At 34.8% G+C, this 21,428-nt stretch overlaps 1 protein-coding gene across 8 annotated transcripts in view; it reads right to left on the reverse strand.

Annotated features, from left to right (window-relative positions):
• Gria4 (glutamate ionotropic receptor AMPA type subunit 4) overlaps positions 1 to 21,428 on the reverse strand; it is a 334,303-nt gene that overhangs the window by 96,172 nt on the left and 216,703 nt on the right. For all 8 annotated transcript variants that reach the window (XR_010049759.1, XM_063256141.1, XM_063256144.1 and 5 more), the window contains one exon: positions 10,407 to 10,591. Coding sequence is in view for 7 of the 8 variants with exons in the window: in XM_063256141.1 (XP_063112211.1) it covers positions 10,407 to 10,591 (185 nt within the window). In the remaining variant the exon portion in view is untranslated. The remainder of the gene's footprint in view (positions 1 to 10,406; positions 10,592 to 21,428) is intronic.

The following is a 21,428-nucleotide window of genomic DNA, read 5'->3' on the forward strand; positions in this document are numbered from 1 at the left end:
TCATTGAGAGGGTAAAGTAAATGTATTTTATGGCCTAATTTTTTGAAAAATGGCAATTTCAAAACTATAAATCTATAAATTAGCTTTCTTTAACCAGACAATAATCAGACTATCTCATGTCTTGAAATGATCAGTAAACATATCATCAATGAGGAAATATCTATTTTTGAGTTATAAAGACAACTAAAAAGGACTGGTAGTAATGAGAATACAAGTTATTTTTAAATTCATATGCTGTCACATATATTTTTATGTAATAATGAGGGAATATGTGATGAGCTTTAACATTACATATGCACAAGAAGAAATCCTATTGTTTAAAAAAGAGATGCATTGTCTCTGTATGCCCGTGGAATTTTCACAGGATGGACAGCATCCAAGGCCCCAGCTCTCTGGAAGTCTCTGACTCTGTAAGTGGTGTAGAGGAATGTGTGAGCCATTGGTTATGGAAGTCTCCTGTTAATTTCTTAGCTTCTTACCATACATTCTTGCTTTGAGATTAGTTTTTCTTAAATCGTATTTGAGTTATTACCCTCTGAACTATTGCCTTATTTTTGAATGAATACTGGTGAAGTGAAATATGAGGAGATGAGTGCAGGAAAAAAGCATTGCATGACCGTTTTTGCTTGGAGAACTATGTTAAATAAAATTTAGGAGAATTATTTGCTGTAGGATATTTATAGATTTGAATATGCTAATGTACGCTGAAATTGCAGCATCCAGATAAAGGTATGCAGTTTTGCTGAACAGTTTTCAAAGATTAAAGACTTTCTCCTTTTTGCATCGCTCTTCACGTATCCTCTTTAACTTTTACCTACATTTCAGATCTTATGTTGCTTTAGATTTCACATAAATGGTGCCAAAGCAGCATTTTCTTATTTCCCTTCAGTGTGGATTATGATAAGGCACAATAATAATTCACTTGTGGCATATTTAAAATAATTTCTGTCCATAATTTTGGAGGTATTAACTTCATCACTTTCAGCTAATAATGGGTTTTAAATTTTGTATTACTGTGTGTAAGTATTTTTGAGAGATGAACTTGACGAATTAAATATGTAAAACATATGACCCCGGAGTTGCTCACTTTCTTTTATTCCAATTTGCACTTGAGACAATTTGAGATTTTTTTTTTAAATGAAAGAAGATGACTTATTTGAAGATAGGTAAAAAGGGAAAAGAGAGATGACAGCTACTTTGGACAGTTATGGAGTATTTGAAAGTGAAATACCTGCGCTTATTTGAGGTTTTTAAATGTGCTACTTCAAACAGGTAATAGATAATCAAAGAAAACAAATGTAAACAATATACTATTTTAATAAATAAGCATAAATTTTAAAGTAAATGCTTTACATTTATCCAAATGCTGAACTCTAATATTATTTTAGAAAGCAAACAAAATTCTAAGTAAATAGAGAAAAGTCAAGGCGAAAGTTTCTACTTAATAAATTAAATTGATCTATATAGTGAAGGTATATTTGCACAGCACTATCAGTGACAAGTATTTTGCTTTTGTTGTATAAGGACCAAAATTTAAAAATTGTCAAATTAAAAAAAATAACCTACTCATATCAGCTATATTACTTAAAAGCTTAACAAAAAATAATTAGCACTACAATTGCTAAACTAAGTCCATATAGTGCTTGAAAAAAACAGATGCTTAGTCATAATTAAATAAATAAATTTGCAATAACTGTGTCACATTATATTTTTTCCTTTTTGCTTGTTGAAATGTCAAACTAAAGACTCATTTTTCTGGGGAATTTTACCTCATCATGTAGCAGTTTTATCTCATTTTTTACAAACATTGTCATATTTCTTGATTTATTTGTGCTGTTGTTTCCCTTTATATTTGCAGATCCTTCACTGGATAGTTTAAAATTTATCAATCTTATATAGAAGATTAGGAAATTGTTAGGTGTTGGATAAATATGTGTCAGATAAAGGATCAAATAGATATGTGCTATATACATGTAGATGATAGAAAAATAGGGTGGTGTGGGCAGTGACAAAACTATGTATTTATCTTGTGATGCCTGCAGTTTATTCCTTTTACTAAATCATTGTATTATATTATATACATCAACTTATATATATATATACCTCCCTCTCCCCATTGTGGGATCTGTGTTGTTGAAGGGAAGGCCATAGGGCAGCTATAGATGTGAGTTAAGCTTTAAAATATTGCAATCATTTGGTATATGGGGCTCTACAGAAAGAAATATTAAAAAATAGATAAATATCTCATACCCAGTCTTCACTATTCTTTCTTTTTGCATTTGTCCACGATTTTGAGAACCTTACTTTTTCCTTTTGTTTCTCTCTTTTTCGTTTCTTGCTTGCTTGCTTTTGGCTAGAAACAATACTAGTTGGATTTCTTTACATAATCTAATCTTAAATTTGGCACAAACTCAGTTTATAGAGAAGCAATATTCAATTAAGTATTTGATCTTAAGGGGTGGATTAAGAATGACTTTGCATCATTGCCTGACTAAATTGAAGTGATTAAAATGATGCATCACTTCATTTACTGGTAAATAGAATGCTTTATTACAGAACTGTGTAGTATAATTCTCTATAATTTGTAAAAGTATAGTTATACATATGATGTTTACAAGACTCAGAAAAATGTGCTCGCATGGACCAAACAACTGGACCTTTGGATTTTTGTGTCAAAAACAATAATGAAAATTATTTTAATAGTTGCTAACACAAATTTAGTTGACTTAATCCTAAAATCACAGTGCTTCTAACACAAAAGTACTTGCATTCTAACAATCATATTTTTTTCCTTCCTTGAGAAAACATATGCCTTGTTTTCTTTACTTTTCCACATTATATTTAAGAAAACCTTATAAGAAAATGCTGTATTACCATAACCATAACAGTTTCTAGGAGACAATTACACACCTCTATGTAACCCTGCCGACTCTATTCACACTAGTCTAATTGAGATCATAAAATGAATGTTTCTGTTGTCTAGGAAAACAACAAACCTAGTGCATTATAATGGGATCCCAGATTTAAATAAATGCAGTCAAAAAGTAAGATAAAAGAAGAAAATTCACCTTCCTAGTATAACTTAATATCTTTCTCAGATTGTTTCTTATTTTGCTGCAGTCCTGACTGAGCAAAGCTTGATAAGCAAAGGAGCTTTATAATGAAGCACAAGTTGCACACTCTGCCAATACTGCAGTGTGGGAAGTCGCAGATACGATTTCTGTGCTATAATAATTTCTCCAGGTGTGTGATTTGTTTCCCTTGCATCTCACTCAACATGTAATATATGGAAATGAAACTCGTTTGTTTTTTTTCAGCATATTCAACATACTCAACAAAATATAGGAGTCCCATAATTTTAGAGGACTCTAGAAAAGAATGCTCCCCAGGTAACTGAGTGCTTCAGAAACTCAAATATTACTACTGGGTCTTGCCTTAACCACAAGATGTGCTCATGTCTTCAAGAGAGGCACAGCCACATTTTCATTTATTTAACAATCATGACTTGAGCCACTATTGGGTCACTGGGGAAAATAGAGGCAAAGTGATAGATTCTGCCATGATGGAGATATTATAGCACTAGGAAAAACTAACTAAATTCACTCAATTTAAGGCTTATACATTTTTGTTCCCTTTAACCTTTATAGCTTCACCCTTGATTAATGTCTATTCCAATTTCCATTTTTGCCCATTACCCAGCTTTTATCATACAAAGTAACTCTCTACATGTTTTTAGATTTTTCCTTTGCAGTTTTTTTTTTTTTTTTCCTATTCATGACTACCCTTACCTTTTTTCTGTAGCTAGGTAAATCCAATGTATATTTAATTAAATTTTTTTCTGTAAAACACTCTAGACTTCTTTGACTAGACTTAGCCATTCAATCTTTGGGCTATTGATGTGTTTTGTAATATGTCTGTTTCTGAAGTCATCATATTGTTCTATAATTGTTTAGGCAAACTTTGGTGGTCTTCGCTTGAGCATAAGCATTTCTTGTAGGAATGATGTTTTATTCTTCTATGTATGGTCCTGAGTTCCTGGAACATAATTGCTGAATGAATGTCTGTGATGTTGAATGCAGACTGTATTGCCTATCATTGTTGGTTATTTCCACTGTCAGAACGTGAGCCACTTAACCCTCCCACAGATGACTCCACTAATCAAAACCCGTACCCCAATCGTCAAACATCTCATGGAGTGACTCTTCCTCCAATCTGTTGCTACAGTTCCTTTCTGTTTGTGTTTCTTTTCATCTCTTCTGCCTCTTACAATTTTGTATTTTTTGCACTTGAGATTTCTTTTTCTGGCTTTGATGTGAAAAAACTGATCAGATAGACATTAGCCAGTAATGATGAATGATTCAACCAGTTATGGGGTAGAGAGGCAGATCTTTTAAAATGGTGACTTTTAAAATTCCTGTATTTAATGTCATTCTGAGGAATGAAAGTGGAACCAGTTGAATTTTAGTTTGATTTGGTACAATTCCTAGTGTTTGAGAATTACAAAAATTTTAAAATTCAGACTCTGGTTATGCAATATCTTGTCAGTGCTGTTATGCATTTGACAGTTTTTGAGAGATTCTGCCCGAGACCTGAGATATCATATAAGCTAGTGCTAGACATTGTAAGACAGTTGTGGGTTTAGAGTAAGTTAATTGCAATCAAGTTCACAAATCACTTCTCATGTGCAAACGGTCACACTTATGTTTGAGAGGAATGTTCTTCTGTTTCTAATTGATCTAGGCCTGATGTTATTGGTTTCCTTTGGTGATTCAATGAAGTCAGAGAGGTCAGTTATGGCTTTTATGCTTGTTATCAATTTTTAAACAGTATAGGAAGGTCACTAGTGTAGTCAATTATCTGAGATTCACAGTGTGTCTAGTGAGACAGTGACATTTCTTTTCACATCGTGAAAGTAGCAATATTACTGAAAGGGGTGCCAATTACATCTGAGATATGTGATAGACAACTATTGAGATACCTGTCAGCCAATTGCAGAGCCATTTTCTCCATCCTTTTGTTAAATGTCTATTTTGTATTATAAGGTCAATCTTTATCATATTATCCTGATAGTTAGGAAACTTAAATATATCCACTGTGTCTTGGGGTCAATACAGTGCCAATTTTCTATCATCAAATATTCATAATAACTGGCATTCGTAGCAAAATCCCTGAGGCAGTGAAAACCTTACTCACTTTCTATGCACTATATTTCTAAAAGAAAGAGCATATTTTTTAGCAAGCAGTTTTGGCTTAAATCTTAACTAATTAAGACTTACTAGTCAAAATAGAAAATGTATCTGTTTTGCTTAGCACATGAGCGTGCATGAGTGCATGTGTGCATGTGTCTTAATTACATTTATCTCATTGTTGAGACAAAACACCTGATGCCCAAAGTTAAGGGAGGAAAGGTTTATTTAGCTCACAGTTTGTGGAGATTGCAGTCCATAATTGGCTGGCTCCAAGGCAGAGTGGCACATAGCAAAGGGCAACAGTTCCTGGTTATGGAAGACAGCTAAGGGAACAAAACAGGTGGGCAGCAAGACTCTTTCTGCCTCTTTTGTGTTATCCAGACTGCTGGGACTAGGGCGGTGCCAATCCAATCAGTGAACTGATGCAGCAACCACCTACACTGAATCCAGCACCCTGAATACCAGTACTGAACCATGAATCAATCACAAACTATAGATTCAGGTATTTTCAAAAAAAATCCCAACTAAGAGTACTTAGGCTTTGAGAGGACATCTAGACACAAACCATAACGATGTATGTGTGCATATATGTGTATAGGGGGTATGCAACAAATATTGATGGATAAAGAATAGCTAGAAGAGTCATCTGAGTTAAGTTTTATCTCATGTCTCTTTTTGAAGACTTATCCCCTTGATAAAATAATATGTTGCATCACAATCAAACACAACACCAGAAAAATTTTGGTGGAAATAGCATTATTGAGTTTTAGAGCAAGTAAGGTTTTCCAATATCGTCTCAGCTCAATTTTCTTATTTAAAATTAAGAGAATAATAGGTTTTAGGTGACTTCATCTATTTTTTTCAATGAACAATTGAAAATTTCTTATCCATCCCCAGGAGTGAAAATATTTCTCCTCCTTTTCTTCTTTTTGAAACACTCATAATTTGCTTTAATTGTTCCTCAGAAGTGGAGTTGGGGGTCTCTGAGAAGAGATTTCACTGATACTAGGCAAAAATCTAACATAGGACCCTAATATATGCCATTTCACAGTTGAGTGAAATGTATGAGCAACCACTTGCCTTAAGTGCTATTTGTCAGATAATTTGCTGGTGGTGTGTGTGTGTGGCATTGGAGCTTGAACCCAGGCCTTCACCCTGAGCTCTTTTTAAAATTTTGAAACAAGTATCTCTAAATTACTAAGTTGCCCAAGCTGGGCTCAAATTTGTGATTCTCCAGTCTCAACTTCTCAGAGTGCAAGGATTACACCACCAGGCCAAGCTCAAATAAGTTTAAATGCCAAGAAGATAATTAAGGTCGAGTTTTTTCTTCTTTGCTATTGGTTAAACATGTGCATCAAAGTGCAAAATATCCCTGTTCAATTTATAAGGTGTTAGAATCCCAGAGACTCTGCAAGTACCCAGTTTGCAATTAAACATAAAAGATATGTCTAAAAGTAAAATAATATACAAAAATCTTCTACTAGAAATCATTTATTGTGATATGAAAATAGTTCTTTAGATTCTAGCTATATTGAACTATGCTACAAAATAACTTACACATTTTTAGAGGAATAAAATTATGTGAGATAGGTTTGTATCCAAAACAGAATTTGCATTACTTCTCAAAATATTAATTTAAGTAAAACTATAGACTTTACCGATAATCACAAATCAACAAATTTTAACCAATATTTTTAATTTTTAAGTTCTTTTCTACAGATGAATGGATTACATTGTCCATTAAATTTAGAAAGTCAGCAATACAATCTGGAATGGAGTTTATATGTTTCTATTGCAGGTGCAGTGGGTATTACTGGTTTTTTTTTTTTTTTTCCTTATCTTGCTATTTAGGTTGAATCAAAATGCCTTAAAGTTTATTTTTATATACTTGTTCAAAGGACAAAATGACAACAAATTAAAGATCTGAGTTTGCTTTAACATTCTAATTGGACCCCTCAAACCCATCGGAATCAGAACAGGCTCAAAGATCTCTGGGCCTGCGAGTTGGTCAGGCAGCATTTGTGTACAGAAAACAGCAATGGCAGAGGGCTGGTTTAATTGCCTACAGCTTGCTGTTTGCCTTATTTGAAAGAGCTGACTGCCTGCGACTGACTGAGGCTCAGCTGCTGCCACTGGATGACACTCAGCTATTTGTACTCAGGTTGCAGCCTGATCATCCTGGTGTTCAGCCACAGAGCGTCCTCAGGCCAGACATTTAATTTACCATTCTGATGTTCATGTTTTGAAACATTGAAATGAGTACAAGGATAACTGCTTTCTAAAATAGCAGCACACTGATAAGAATTAATTAGTTTATGACATAAAAGAATTTGGGAAACACATACAGAAGATGAAATGCTTCTCTAACAATAGCTGTCCATTATGCTCAAAGAATACTGCGTAAATTCTATCTATTATGTTTTTCCAAACGGATACAAATTGAAATGTCAAGGGAGTAATTATTGACAGCATGCCACCATAATGCAAAGAGTGCTTGCCCTTCTAGAAATGTAACAATGCATTCTCTTCTCTTCATTGTATTAAGTTCACCATCTTCTGAGAAAGGGATACTTTTTCCAAGGCATTTTCTCTGATGAGGATTATTTAGCATTTAACTTTTTAATTTTTCAATGTGTTCAAATAATTTTAATTGATAGAATTAGACATCTTTACAGGGTAAAGTGTGATGTTTCCATCGTGTCTTGAACAACTCAGGATATTTAAGTAATATCTTATGTCAAATATTTATTATTTCCTTGTGATGAGGGCATTCAGAGTCCTCTTCTATCTGTTTTGAATTATGTGATATAATATTGTTAACTAGATTCAACCTCTGTGTAGAAACATCAGAGCTGTTACTCTTCCATGGCTGAGACTTTGACTTTGTCTCCTTCCCTTCCCAGCCCCTAATAAACAGTTCTCGAAAGACATTTCGGTTGATTTGCTGAAATTGCTTTCCATTGTTAATTTATGAAGAAGGATTTTTGAAACACATGGGCATTGTTGAAAACCAAGTATACACAAAATCTTCACAGAGTTTGGATTAACTTTTTTGCGTGGATGAATCAAGAGTTGAATTAATAAATTTAGTTCACTCAAAAAGGAAGTTTTGTTGCTATGTGTTTATTTTTTTCTCTGTAAGAATCTTTTTGGTCCATGTTTTATCCACTGAGTAACTACTTTGAAGACAATGGCATACAAGGTCTCAACCATTGTGATTCTGTCATAATGTTGCTATGATATTTTTTCATAGAACAAAAAAATTTGAAAAGAAGTATTAAAAGAGATTTTGTTTAGAACTATGAAGAATTAAAATACAGGTAACAAAAAGTCATGTTCAGAATCCAAAAAAGCTTTTCTTGAGGAGGATGGAAACTTTATAGGATATTGAAAGTACGTTATTTTCTCACAATAGAGCAGGCTATTATAATATAAGCGATGTCTGCCTGAGAGGAGTCCCAGGGACGAAAGTCTATTATTATTCTTACTATCCCTGTTAAGCCATGATAGAAGAGACTTTTTACAATTCAGCAAAATGAATGGGGAAGGTAGACTCCGAAGTTGTATGTTTTCTTTGAAATGACCCTCAAAATAAGATGTCTAGTGCCCTTAGCAGGAGCTCATTTACCGCTTGTTCAGAGTTTTTTCTGAGCTCCTGAGTATGCCGATTTTCTTCTTAGAAATCAGTTAAGCCACTGAAATGGTCACTGTGCTTTGGGTACTCAATGGCTTCCTCCAGACACTGTCTTTGAAGCACAGGTGCTGAGTGGAGGGTCTTTCCGAGCCTTACTCAACCTCTGACAGGAATTTGGCAAGCCTGGCAGGACTTGGAATTGGCCTCGCTGTGGGATTCATCATGAGTTATTTACAAAGCTTCAGTTGTTAAGGTCAAACAACTCAAACTCTCAGTGAGGGTGGACGTGGGAGGGAGAAAATGGGAGTCAACAATCAAGTGACTGCATTGCTTAAGAAAGAGAACAACGTTTTCTCTTTTTTTTTAATTCCATAAATATCCATTACAAATGTTTATATATCCAGCAAAGTTACAACTTGCATATTTTGTTTGGACTCTCTCAGAACTACATAGGCTTATAACTAATATTGGCAAAAATAATAAGTGTCGTAGATATTTTTTTCTTCTATAAAAGAATGACAGGCAGTGAAAGCTTTGCCAGTTCCTTTTGTAGTGCAGTGTGACTTCACACCTTATAGATGCAGCACATTTTGCAACTATTGCACAAATGCAACATGTAGTTAGATATCCAGTTTGCTGCCTTTAGATACTAGGTAGAATTTCTGAGACATATTTTGGATTTGATTTTTATCACTGAGCACTGATGTGATTCTGATGTCAGTATCAAACTTGACAAGTTTATCACCACAAATAAGCAAATCTATATGTGACAAATAAAGCTATATGTAACAAATTAACGTTAGACGAACTGTGTTGTCACATTCGTAGATGAGTACGAGCAAGTGTTTGTGAAACCACTAGATGGCACACGCTCACTGCGCTCTTGGCTGAAGACAGTTTAAGCATTTGTTCTGAGATGCAGGCTCAGCCAGGAGGTGGAAGTTAGCCATCGCTGGATGACATTTTCCTGTCATTTAATGCAACGACAAAGCTGAGTTTTAATTTTTCCTGCCTACTTCAATCAAATCAAGGTATATTTATCTTCCTTTATAAAGGTATATTTGTCTTCCTTTACAAAGACAGTTGAAAATCAGCTTTATCATGGTGGCTAACATATTTAAAATGTCTAGCAGAGAAATGTACTGTTCATGAAATTCTACTTAATTTTCTTTTATTTCATTGTTTTGGAAATTTTTATTTCTATTTCTCATCCATCTAATTTCTAAAAGGCACATATCTGAAAATTTTCTTAGCTTTCAGAAAATATTCTACACTTCAAAATTAATATTTCTGAAAATAGAGATCCACGAGCTCTTGATGATTCACCAAGGGTCTTTTGTTTGTTTATAGCTTACAGCTGTCTGAGAAATGATGCTCCTAAATTTACTGAGACTCAAGATTCAAAGTGTCTTCTGATGACAAAATATTTTGATTTAGTCCTGGAGATAAATCAGATCGAACACCCAAACATCACACTCAAAACTAAAAGATTGAGAGAAGATATTAATGGAGACACAGCAGGCAAAGGTCAGCATTTTTTATATGAACAATAGATCAATAATGAGATAAAATATAGGACTTACCTGTTCTAAAATGTTTTGAAGCCTCTCTATCTCACAATCTATTACAAATTTCTTTTCTTGTCGTCTGTCAAGTTCTTCTAAAAGTTGTCTGTAGCTGACATCATTAAAATTTTCCACACATATAGCACTGACGTGCCAACCATTTTGTCCTGCTTTTTCCATAATAGCTTGAAGTATTGAGTAGCCTATTATGGGGAAAAAACCAACAGTTAGCAAAAAGATGCTTTTATTCCCCTTTATTCTTTTGCCTACATCAATATTTTTATGTTCCAAAATATATAACAATTGCTCTGAAACTGAGAAGCCTGAGCGATTATTTCAGAGTCATTTATTCTTTCTTTCTTTACTCAGGGTAACAAAAATCTCTTAAGCCATTAAATGAAGTAGCAGACGATAATTTATGTAAGCTCTCACAATCTCTCTACTGGAGAAAATCCCATTGTTCTAGATGCACTGTCCATGAGATAGACCACAAACAAACGAACTCTACCACCACCTGTAGTAAATAACAGTTCCTAAGCCTTTTTGCTATTTTACTCCCTGGACAGAATTCATTTTAAACAACAATTTTTGATTTCCCCTTGAGTAAGGTAGTAACATTTTCAATTCTATTATGAAAGAGGAGAAACAGTACAATGATACTGATTGAGGACCCATTACTGACAGAACCACATTGGTGGTGAGGACAGATCTATGCTAGAAAGACTTTATTTAATAAACACCTTCTCTCTTTGCAGGAGAATGGTGTGGCCTGGGGTGAGTAAAATAACAGCTTGGTGAGACACTGAGAACTCAAAATTAGCTAGAGGAGACAGACATTCAAATAAACAAATGCAATTTAGTTTTAAAAAGTGTAATGACCATTATTTAAGGTAAAGTGTTGGCCCAAGGAAAGGATTAGGTAAATCTGAGTGGGAGAAAAAAATAGCACAAATGAAAAATAACTCAAATTTGGGTTTTGAAAGCTGAAAAAGAGCATGGAAGCTTGCCAGAAGTGGGAATGGTCAGTAGGTGAAGGGAGCTTTCTGGAGAGGAAGAGATAGACTCCTCCTCCAGATTCCTCTGCATGTGGAAGAGATGTTACCTGGTATAAGCCCTGAGGTTAAGGAAGGAATCTGTAAAATTCTTAGCTCATCCCAGAACTAAGAATGTGTCTTCATGCCAACATTCTTCACATACTATCCTGCTATTTGCTGCTTTGAGGTTTGAATTGTAATGTGAGAGAAGAAAGGAAAAAGACCCTTTGACTTTATAAATAGCCTTTAAATAAGGGTTGGTTAGGATTAAAGCTTGCAAGTCAGTAGTTTTCAGTTTTACAGCATACTGGCATATACAAAATATTCTAGTTATAGTTAAGGAAGTCTAATGCTTATTTGTGCTAATTCTATAGTAACTGCCTGTATTTCCTTTCTCCCTGAGTTCTGGAATTGGGATAGAGATCTGGGTGCAAGTGAAGGTTTAAAATAAATACACAGCACTTACAGGATAAGCACATATTTGTTTCGACTTCTGATTAGTATGTGGACTTCTTCGATTCAACAGACTTCGATTTTGAGGTATTTTTTTACTGTCAGTTTCAAACATTATGATGCTCAGGTAATATCAACAGATGGAACTGATGATGAGATCATATTTGAAATATAAATTACTTGGTATTCTGCCAATTGAAATACTGTGGAAGCCAGGATTCATTTCCATTGAAATAAAAAAAAAAAAAAATCCCTAAAGACTGAGAGGGCATGTTAATTACTACACAATTATTCTGGTATATCTGTTGCTCCATTTAGTCTTTTCTTATGTAATGCATGCAAGCAATTATCTTTTTAAATCTTACCAATCCAAAATCCTCATCCCCTTATCTGCTTGGAAATCAAGACTCTCTTCTCTGTTTCCTATTCAGGTCGTATGTAAAATGATGGCATGAAACCTTTTATAATATATATGTGTCTTCATACCTCATTTTTTCTGCTCTTAGGATTTGCATAGTTATGGTAACTGAGGCTATGTTCCCTTTATTTAGTTTTTGACACTCATAAGTGTGTTATTTGACTTGAAAAGAACACGAAAATGCTAGTTGGTATCTTACTTTTCCCTTTTATTCTTTTATTTACTAACATAGCAAAGTAATTCTAAGACATTAGTTTGCTTGACTGTTTTCAAAATGACAAATTATGGACCACACACATTGACATGTTTTTCTGCTGTCTGGGATTCATTCATAGCTAGGCGCTGATCTCTAGAAATTCAGATCTTTTGGTACTATGTGGTTGTTAGACCTCACATCAGTGCCAGGCATCCGTGTTGTTATTCTCCTGCTGACATGATGTTTACAGGATTTAGATATATATACCTTCTGATGAAATAAATGTATGCTTCCACTCATATAACAATATTGAGAGGTTTATACTAATAAAATAAAATCGTAATTCAATTGCAGCATTTCATTAGCTAATTGTTCAGATTTACACATGAAGCTAAAACTGAAAAGACACAACTATAACACAGTCTTTGTTCAGTGTCAAAGAAGTTTGACTACCTAAAAATCCACATTAATCACAGTCAGAAATAAATGACATCTTTTTAGTGCAGGACAACTGACATACAGTTACAGTTTCAGAGCCTTGTTGAAGCTTATATTCTTTTGCAAGCCGTGTTTGATTTAATATGCTTTCTTATTATTCATTGCTGCTCAGATGTTTATGTCTGTCTTGTTTGCCAAGGTAACTCTGACTATATAATAACCGGGAGAAAATTCTGCTGTTGGATGCATGATTATAAAACTTAGTTGTTATATAAACTAGAAAACCACAATTCAGGTCATTATTTCTACATCTTTTATATCTTGCTAATTATTAAAAATCTGTAGCTTAATGTTTCTAATCAAAAATAAATGCTGCAGTTTTAGGTGGCCATCACTTGGCTAGCAAGAATTTACTACTGTAAAGAATATTTTAAACCTTGACTCTACATGGACATCTAACATTTTAATTCAATATAATTCACTGAAAAAGCAAGACTATAAGATATATTAAAATAAAGGTATAATTCTTGTCATTACATGGAAACTAATGTATGATAAAACTGCCTGGATTATTGTGCAAAACATACAGTACTCCATAAACAATTTTAAAGGGATAAAAATATATTTCAGCATAATAGGGAAAGCATACCATGAACATGATCAGGTTTTTGGATTAAAATAAGTAACCAAAGTCTTTTCTGCATTTATCAGAGGATACTATCATGTACACATATTTTAAAAATGTTATTATACTATACAATGATACTGAAATTCTGTTAAATAGAACCATAGTAAGGTAAGCAGTCCAACACCACTGCATCTTTACACATCCGCGTTTCTAATATCATCCACCTATTTCAATTGATGAACACATCAGAGATGCTGCTGCTATCCACACAAGCTGGGTTTATTTATTTGATATTCTTTTTCTGCAAGATTTATTTAATTCAACTGTCTGTACATAGACCAGAAGGGATAGAATCACCAGAAACTTACGCCAGGGAGGAGATAACTTCAAACTGACAAGAGTTGCCGCATGTCATAAAAATTTCCCTTGGACAAAGACTGAAAAGTGTTTGCTGTATTTTTCAGTAAAAAGGTCATTGGGGTGCTCAACATGAACAGAAAATGGAAAGCTGAATATAGAAGTTCTATTTCAGAGCAACAAGGAATTGAAGTGGGAATGGAAAGACCTGAATTACAGAAGTTATCAAGAAATATTATCAGTGTAACAAAGTTGCGAGATAAAGCATATGCTTTGAGTAACATGGGAGAGAGAAACATCTAGGTTACAGGAGCTAATGTGGGAAAGAGAAAACTGAATGTTGCAGGGTATTGGTGAGCCTGAAAAGGCTCAGTGTCCAAAGATGACAGTGGCAGCCTATACCTGCTCAAATTAAAGCTGCCCTCAATGATCTCATAAACTGCTATTCAGATACCTACTACTATATTCTCAGTTTCTCTTATCTGGATCAAAACTAGAGGATGTGAGAAGAAACATATGCATATGTGGAAATCTACTTCATGCGGATTATTGATCTGAGTTATAGAGAGAAAGAAGATTCTGTTATCTTCACTGCATTTAATAACACCACACTGGGACTGTACAGCAGATTTAGTAACCGTTTAGTTTGATTCTTGTCAATGCAGCTTAGTAGTGAAATAATGTGTTCAAAGGTCACAATGTGGATCAAGTTCTCAGCACACTGAAGGAAGAACCAACATTGTAGCTTTAGTACAGTTATCTGCAGCTGTGACTATAGCATTTATTCATGCCAGCATTCAAGATGCTATAGTGAAATAAGCAATGATTTTCTTACTTCTATAGCTTGAAGGTATCATGGAATCTTGAGATAAGATGAAATGTCTTGAATTTTTTTCTTGTGTAAAAATTCTCAAGAGTAAAAATAAGAAATGTACCTTCAAAGATGGATTAAAAATGACCACTTTCAAAGGTGATCATTAGGTCTAGATTTTCCCTAAGGACTCTTGTATTTTCTGACAATAACATTTGTTGTTTCCTAACTCCTATTTTACAGTGTTTTTACATGATACCTTACAAAGGAATCTGATATTTTATTTCTTTAAAGTAAAAGTGTTGTAGTAGCCTGTAAATTGGCCTTTACTAGTAATTTTCCATTTCATTCAAAACAATGAAATTTTCACCTGGGCATATGGGTAGCCAGAATAAATGCATTTTCTCAACTTTTATGCAGCTGAGTATTGCTCAGTGAGCAAGTTTGGGCTAGTACATTGTGTAAAAGCTTCAGGAGATATTCCTCAAAAGGCTGAAGGAGTATGCCTTTCATCTTGCTGCCTGAATATAAAGAGCGCCTTTTAACCTCAAGGCTGCGAAGGATGAAATGGCTCGATTGAAGAAACTTGTGCTCTGGCTTATTGAAATGGGCTGCTATACCCCGATCATCTATATGGAATTTCAGGTGATTGAAATAAATCTATTATCTCATTTTAACTATTAGTACGGGTTAAAGTTTTCAGTCAGGTGTAACTGAGATTAATCTTGATTCATAAGGCATATAACAAGTATTCTCAGCTATGCGCTACAGATTCAAGGCAGTCAGCATCTCCTCCAAAAAAATGTCCAGTCATTATTCTGTCTTTTTTTTTGTGTGTTGCAACTGTAGAATTTTATTTCAGCACTACAAATGACTGAGTCCATTAATTGATATGTTCATTTGTTTACATAGCAAGTATATAGATCTCTGTGAACAGGATTCTAATTATTGCATATCTCTACATAAATCTTTAGTGTTTTACTATTATTTTTATGGTACCAACATCTGGTGATACTTGGTTGTTGTCTGGTTTTCTTTCATCTCATTTTGGGCACTATTCTTCTTGCTACCTACATGCCAGTAGCACTGGCCTTTTTGGATAAGATACCAGTGTTTTTGCATGCAATATTGCTACTTTCAAAAAAACATCTCCTTAATCTTTTGCTTTCTGTTCATCATTTAGATCTCAATATCACACTATTCCAGTTAAATTACTTCCTACTGAAATAAATTCTCTCTTGGCTTTCTGTAAATTTATTTCAGAGATTTTCAGTCACAGATTTGAATTATATGTTTGCAAGATTAGAGTTTTCCTTCGTTAGTATGTGTGGATTCCATGAAAGTAGAAACTATGCTTGTGATCCATATATAGCAAATATTTGGATGGATGAGTAATTTAATGGGCAGTTGATTGAAAGGAATTGACATATCAAAAGTCTTAGATAAAAGACAAAGCATTGGTCATATTCAAGAACTTCAAATACTCCATTTTTCCCTCATGTATTTGGAAGGATAGGGTATGTGTGGAAAATTAGTGTGGTCTGTGGAATAAGTTTCTAAGTCTTGAAAGCTAAGGAGGCAAGGGACAAACTTGAAGAGACTGTGTATCATTTTAAGGAATTTGGACTTCTCAAGGACATTCAGAAGACATTTACAAAGCAGAATGGGATTGTTAGAAGTGAAATGCTACGGGTAACAAAGAAACAGAAAAACCACTTAGCAAGCTATATTGTAGTAATACGATGAGGGGTAATGTGAGTTGGACTGGGGCTCATGCAAAGAAAGGAGAATAGAATCTAGATTAAAGGAGCAGGATGAATCAAGCTTGTGATTGATGTGGCATCAGGGAAGCAGAAGGATTTGAGCATGGCCACCCTTTGCTCTTCTGGTGGCCATCCAATGTTTCTTTTTCAGTTGGAATTCTTCAGTCTTTTTTGGATTCCCAAAAGAAGAATCTGCTTTTCTATTTCAATAATAGGTACCAATTGGCTTCTTATAAAAACAATTCTTATAGTCACCTCCTTTATCACCCAAAGTATGATAAGTTCTGATGCAGATTGGAGAAATTCCTTTTCATTCTTACTACGGGCATCTGAAATTCTACTCTATAGATTTTGAATATTCTATAGTACATTAGGTATCTTTCAACATCGTATCTCCTTACACCATGGACCTTTATTCATGTCTTTTTACAGCATAAAGCAATTTATATTTATTAAGTAAGACATCCTTGAAAGACTAATATCTTAATCAAAATAAATATCCATAAGTTCTATAGCTATTATTTTACCCATAAAGTGAGATTTCTATGTCAAACAATGTAAAATCCTCAATTCTGATTTCTTTTTTATATCACACTATACCAAATTGACTAAAACTTCTATGAAATGCAGCCTTGTACAATAGGAGAAGTACAATATACATTTGTAAATGAATAAATATTCAAACAGTTTGTCTTGAATCAAGCTTTTAAAGTACAGAAGACATAATTTTAAGTCTCAAGTCTATTCAAAATGTCAGTACTTTGGAAAATGACAGTGTTAACAGGGAATAAGATGCGGACTTCCCAGTAGTGAGAATGCCAGGAACTATGATGTAGTTCTTGGAGTAGAGGGGGATTTGCTGAACAGAGATGCTGAGGAAGAAGAAACTACTGTACTATAAGACAAAGGGACAGATGCAGGAAGCTTGAGGAATCCTTAGTAAATCAATAATAGTTGTAGTTAATGCAATACTTGGCTGGAGTAATGGATGCACAAATCACATCATGCCATACTGGTGTTATACTTCAGATCTAAAATGACCTCCAAAGCCTCATGTGTATGGAAGGTGATTGGATCATGGGTGTGAATTGGTCTACCAATGAGTTTACAGCTTAGTGTGCTGTCAGGAAGTGGGCCTGGCTGGAGGAAGGCCAGTTGGCGGGGGAGCTGGAAGCTGTGTCTCCCCTGCCAGTGTCCCCCTGGAACTCTGCTTCTCCACTGCCATGCTGCCGGTTGTTTTCTTTCATCCTGGCCTCTGCCGTGATACCTCGTCTTAGAGCTAGTTCACTGTAGACTAAAACATGAGCCAAAATAAACCTCTCTCTCCTTAAATTGTGAGTTTTGGGTATTTTTACCGGGCAACTAGAGAAGTAATTAAGACAAATGGCTTTTCACAGTATAATTCGATCTTAAAGCAATCCTATGAAGTAGGTATTTTCCATGCACTGGGGACAAGACAAGTGATTTCTATGATTTCTAAATCATAACCCTGGAGTTCAGGTCTCCGATTCTCCAGCTGAGTCCTAGTCAAGGGACTTCTCAACACACTTTCTGCAAGGAAAAAAGGAAACATTAACGAGTCTGTGTTGTGGAGCTTGTTGACTAAATGACACCATCAATCTGTCTTGTTAATGCGTTTTCTATCTTAGTACATTTGTCAGAGCTACTTTAAAAATACAGCGAGAGTCTGATCTTTGGTCTCTAACTCTGCTCCTTCACCCAGATCCAAGCTTCTGGCAGGATTATCAGCATAACAGCCTCATGGTTTTCCTGACTTAGCTTTTTCTCCTGCCTTCTGCATGGCCTAGCTTTTCCCGTGCCTTTTATACCAATGTTGCCTCTGTAGTGAGGCCATCCTTTTGTTACCTGATCTGAAATTTTGGCTCTCTCGTCCTGAAACTTCTAGTCTCCTTTGCTCTGTCTTCTCCGTGGTATTTTCCAGTATTAGAATGCTTGGCATTTTCCTCACATACCTCATTTAATACCTACTTTTTCCACTAGAATGTGAGCTTGTAGAGCCACAGACTGTTCTTTTTCACTGTGCTTGCTTAGAAGAGTGCCTGGCATCTAAAAGACACTCAGTAAACACTTTTAAATAATTAAATACTGAAACTTTAGAAATGACTTCATTGATAATAAAACACTGAGCTCTTTGGAGCAGGGTAAAGATAGTTTTATAAATCGGCTTTCATAATATTAGCTGGAATACAGCGGAAATGATAAATGATTAGAAAGAGAAGGAAAAAAAGGAATCCAAATAGGAGATGGTAAAATTAACACATGCATAATGCAACAACTCCTCGCATATAGTCTAATTCTGAGGGAGAAAAAGGGAGAGACAAATGCTTGCTTTGCTCTAAATTCTATATTTATTCCCTCATCTGCATATAAGCCAGAAAATTTTTTAATCCTGTTAGGTGAAGCCATGTAAAATGATCATTTCTGTTGGTCAAAAATAGCCAGCTATCACATCTTACTATTTAACCTAGAAATGGTTATCATAAGTAATAATAACTTATGACAAATTATACCAAGTGTTATTAAAATAACCTAAAAGGTACTTAATTTGTAACTTACTTATTATATCCTAAAAGATGTGAAAGATTACTACAGAAACTTCCAAATCTGGGCAGGAAGAGGTCATGGATTGTGAGAGCCAAAAGCCGTATGTAATTCAGTAAAGATAATTCATATTTTCCCTTCATATTACTCCACAGTTATCACTATCAATATTTATAGCAACTACCTTGAGTCATTAATAAAAGCTAAAGGGGACTGGGGACTTAGCTCCATGGCTCAAGCATTTGCCCGGTAAGCACAAGGTCATGAGTTTGTTGGTACCAAAAAAAAAAAAAAAAAAAAAAAAAAAAAAAAAAAAAAAAGAAGAAAAGCTAAAATAATCTTCACGGAACTCAGAGCTGGGCATGGCACCCATGCCTGTAGAGCCTTAGTAGTCTGAGGCAGAAGGATCACAAGTTCCAACCCATCCTGGGCAATTATTGACTTAGCTATAAAATGTCTCAGAATTAATAAAAAATGAGGAGTGTAGCTGAGCGTGAAGGCTCAGAGTTACATTCCCAGTAATGCGGAAAATGGACTCCTCAGACCCCCAAATCCTCAGAAGTAAAGTAAGTGTGAAATTCATTTCAGAAAGAACTCCACCCTAAATGATTAAAAACTGAAATAATTTTTATTCATACATACGAAAACTGAGTTAACTCTGTAAATTTTGCTTATTGGTTGAACAAGATAGCCAACACTTTGCACAAATTTTTGATTTTTAAAAGACCAATTAATTTGTCCTATTTATAGTGAGGTTTGAATCCAAGAGATCTCATTAATGAATCATGAAATCAATCACTAGCAACTAAACATAAAAGTGTTACACAATATATTAAATATCAGTTTGTTACATTCACATGCCAAGCTGTGTACTGTAATAATATTAATTTGTATCTGGATTTTATGCAACAAAGCTACAACTATTCATTTTTGTCAATTTGAAAGTGATATTTTAAAATGTTACTTTGTCTTTTCCTTAGAGCAGAAACAGTACATAATTTTCTGGTGGCGATTCTGGTGAAAGGATTTGCATACAATTATGGACACAATTTTTGTTCCTAGCAGGAACAAACACAGGATGAAGTGAATATTCACCGTATGATTAGCCTAATTTTTATATCCCACTGAGGGTAGCTCAATTCCAAGAAGTAATTGTAGACTCATGTCAATGACCCAGAGTGAATCTACTTGATTACTCATGATTAAATTTCTTTAGAGGGAAACAGCTCAGAGGTGATCAGCTAAACACAGAGTGATTTCTTGATCAGCAGGCTGTATGACAAATGATGGGTTTTGTGGTGGACTTGGCGGCCGTCAACTATAAAGTTGTTCTTCTCACACAAACTCTGTGATTCTGAGGCAAAGTTCTGAGCTTTCCACTTTTGCCTTTTTATGTAATGAAAATGATTAATGTGGGATTTTATTACCCATTATAATTTTTCTGTGACTGCTAATAAAAGTCAGCTTGGTTCCCTTTGGTAGAGACGACCTATTGCTTTTGGCTACTGGAGGAAATTACTTTGTGGACTCTTGGGAGGGAATTCAGCCCTGTAATTTTGGGACAATCATGACATATGTGAACATCCTACATTTCCTTCTAAGAGTAAAAACGGAAGCCTAATTCTTATCTGTATTTGGTTATTAGGAATTTGCTCAGTCACTTTTACTCAGGAATTCGGGAGATTCAGACTCTTCCCCTCTCCACTCCCATCTTGAGCTAATTTTCAACCTTTTCCCTGATACGATATTGAAGATGTCTCCTGAGTGACCCTCTGCGTATTGTTCTTTCTTTTTCATTCATGGGTGTTTACTGAGAGCTGACTAACACACTAGGCTGCAGATACGGAAATAAACAAAGCAGTAAGTGTGCGCACCTTCATGAACATTATGCTTCTGTGACTGAGGCTGACAAAAACAAATGCACACATACATTTATAATAAGAGGAGACAGGTGGTCTAAAGAAGACTGTAGGACTGGGGGAGATATTAGGATGGGAGCATAGATTCCCAAACCAGTCGCTCACTTTGTCTCTTAGTTATGCATGATTCAGCTCATACTGAAGACCAGACTCATCTGATAACTGGATCCCTTGTGTTAATGCACGGATGTGCTGTCTCCAGCTGAAGAATGTTTTCCCCATGCTCGCTTGTACCTCTGCTTCAGTTTCAGACCGTTTTAAAAGCCTTCTCCGGCTTCCTCCATACTGACATTTCCCCAGCAAACTGTTCGCATAGTAATCACAGCTCTCACCACCTTAAATTAATTAATACAATTATTAACTAAATTCTACCTGGGAGTTTTGAAAGTGGTAAGTACACAGTGAGCCGGTTGTTGATTTCAAGGATATTGAATTAAAGTAATTGCAATAGTTGGTTTACT

The sequence above is a fragment of the Cavia porcellus genome, unplaced genomic scaffold (assembly GCF_034190915.1).
Source record: "Cavia porcellus strain 051 isolate PalLab524CR breed Dunkin Hartley unplaced genomic scaffold, mCavPor4.1 scaffold_9, whole genome shotgun sequence".
Classification (NCBI taxonomy): Eukaryota; Metazoa; Chordata; class Mammalia; order Rodentia; family Caviidae; genus Cavia; species Cavia porcellus.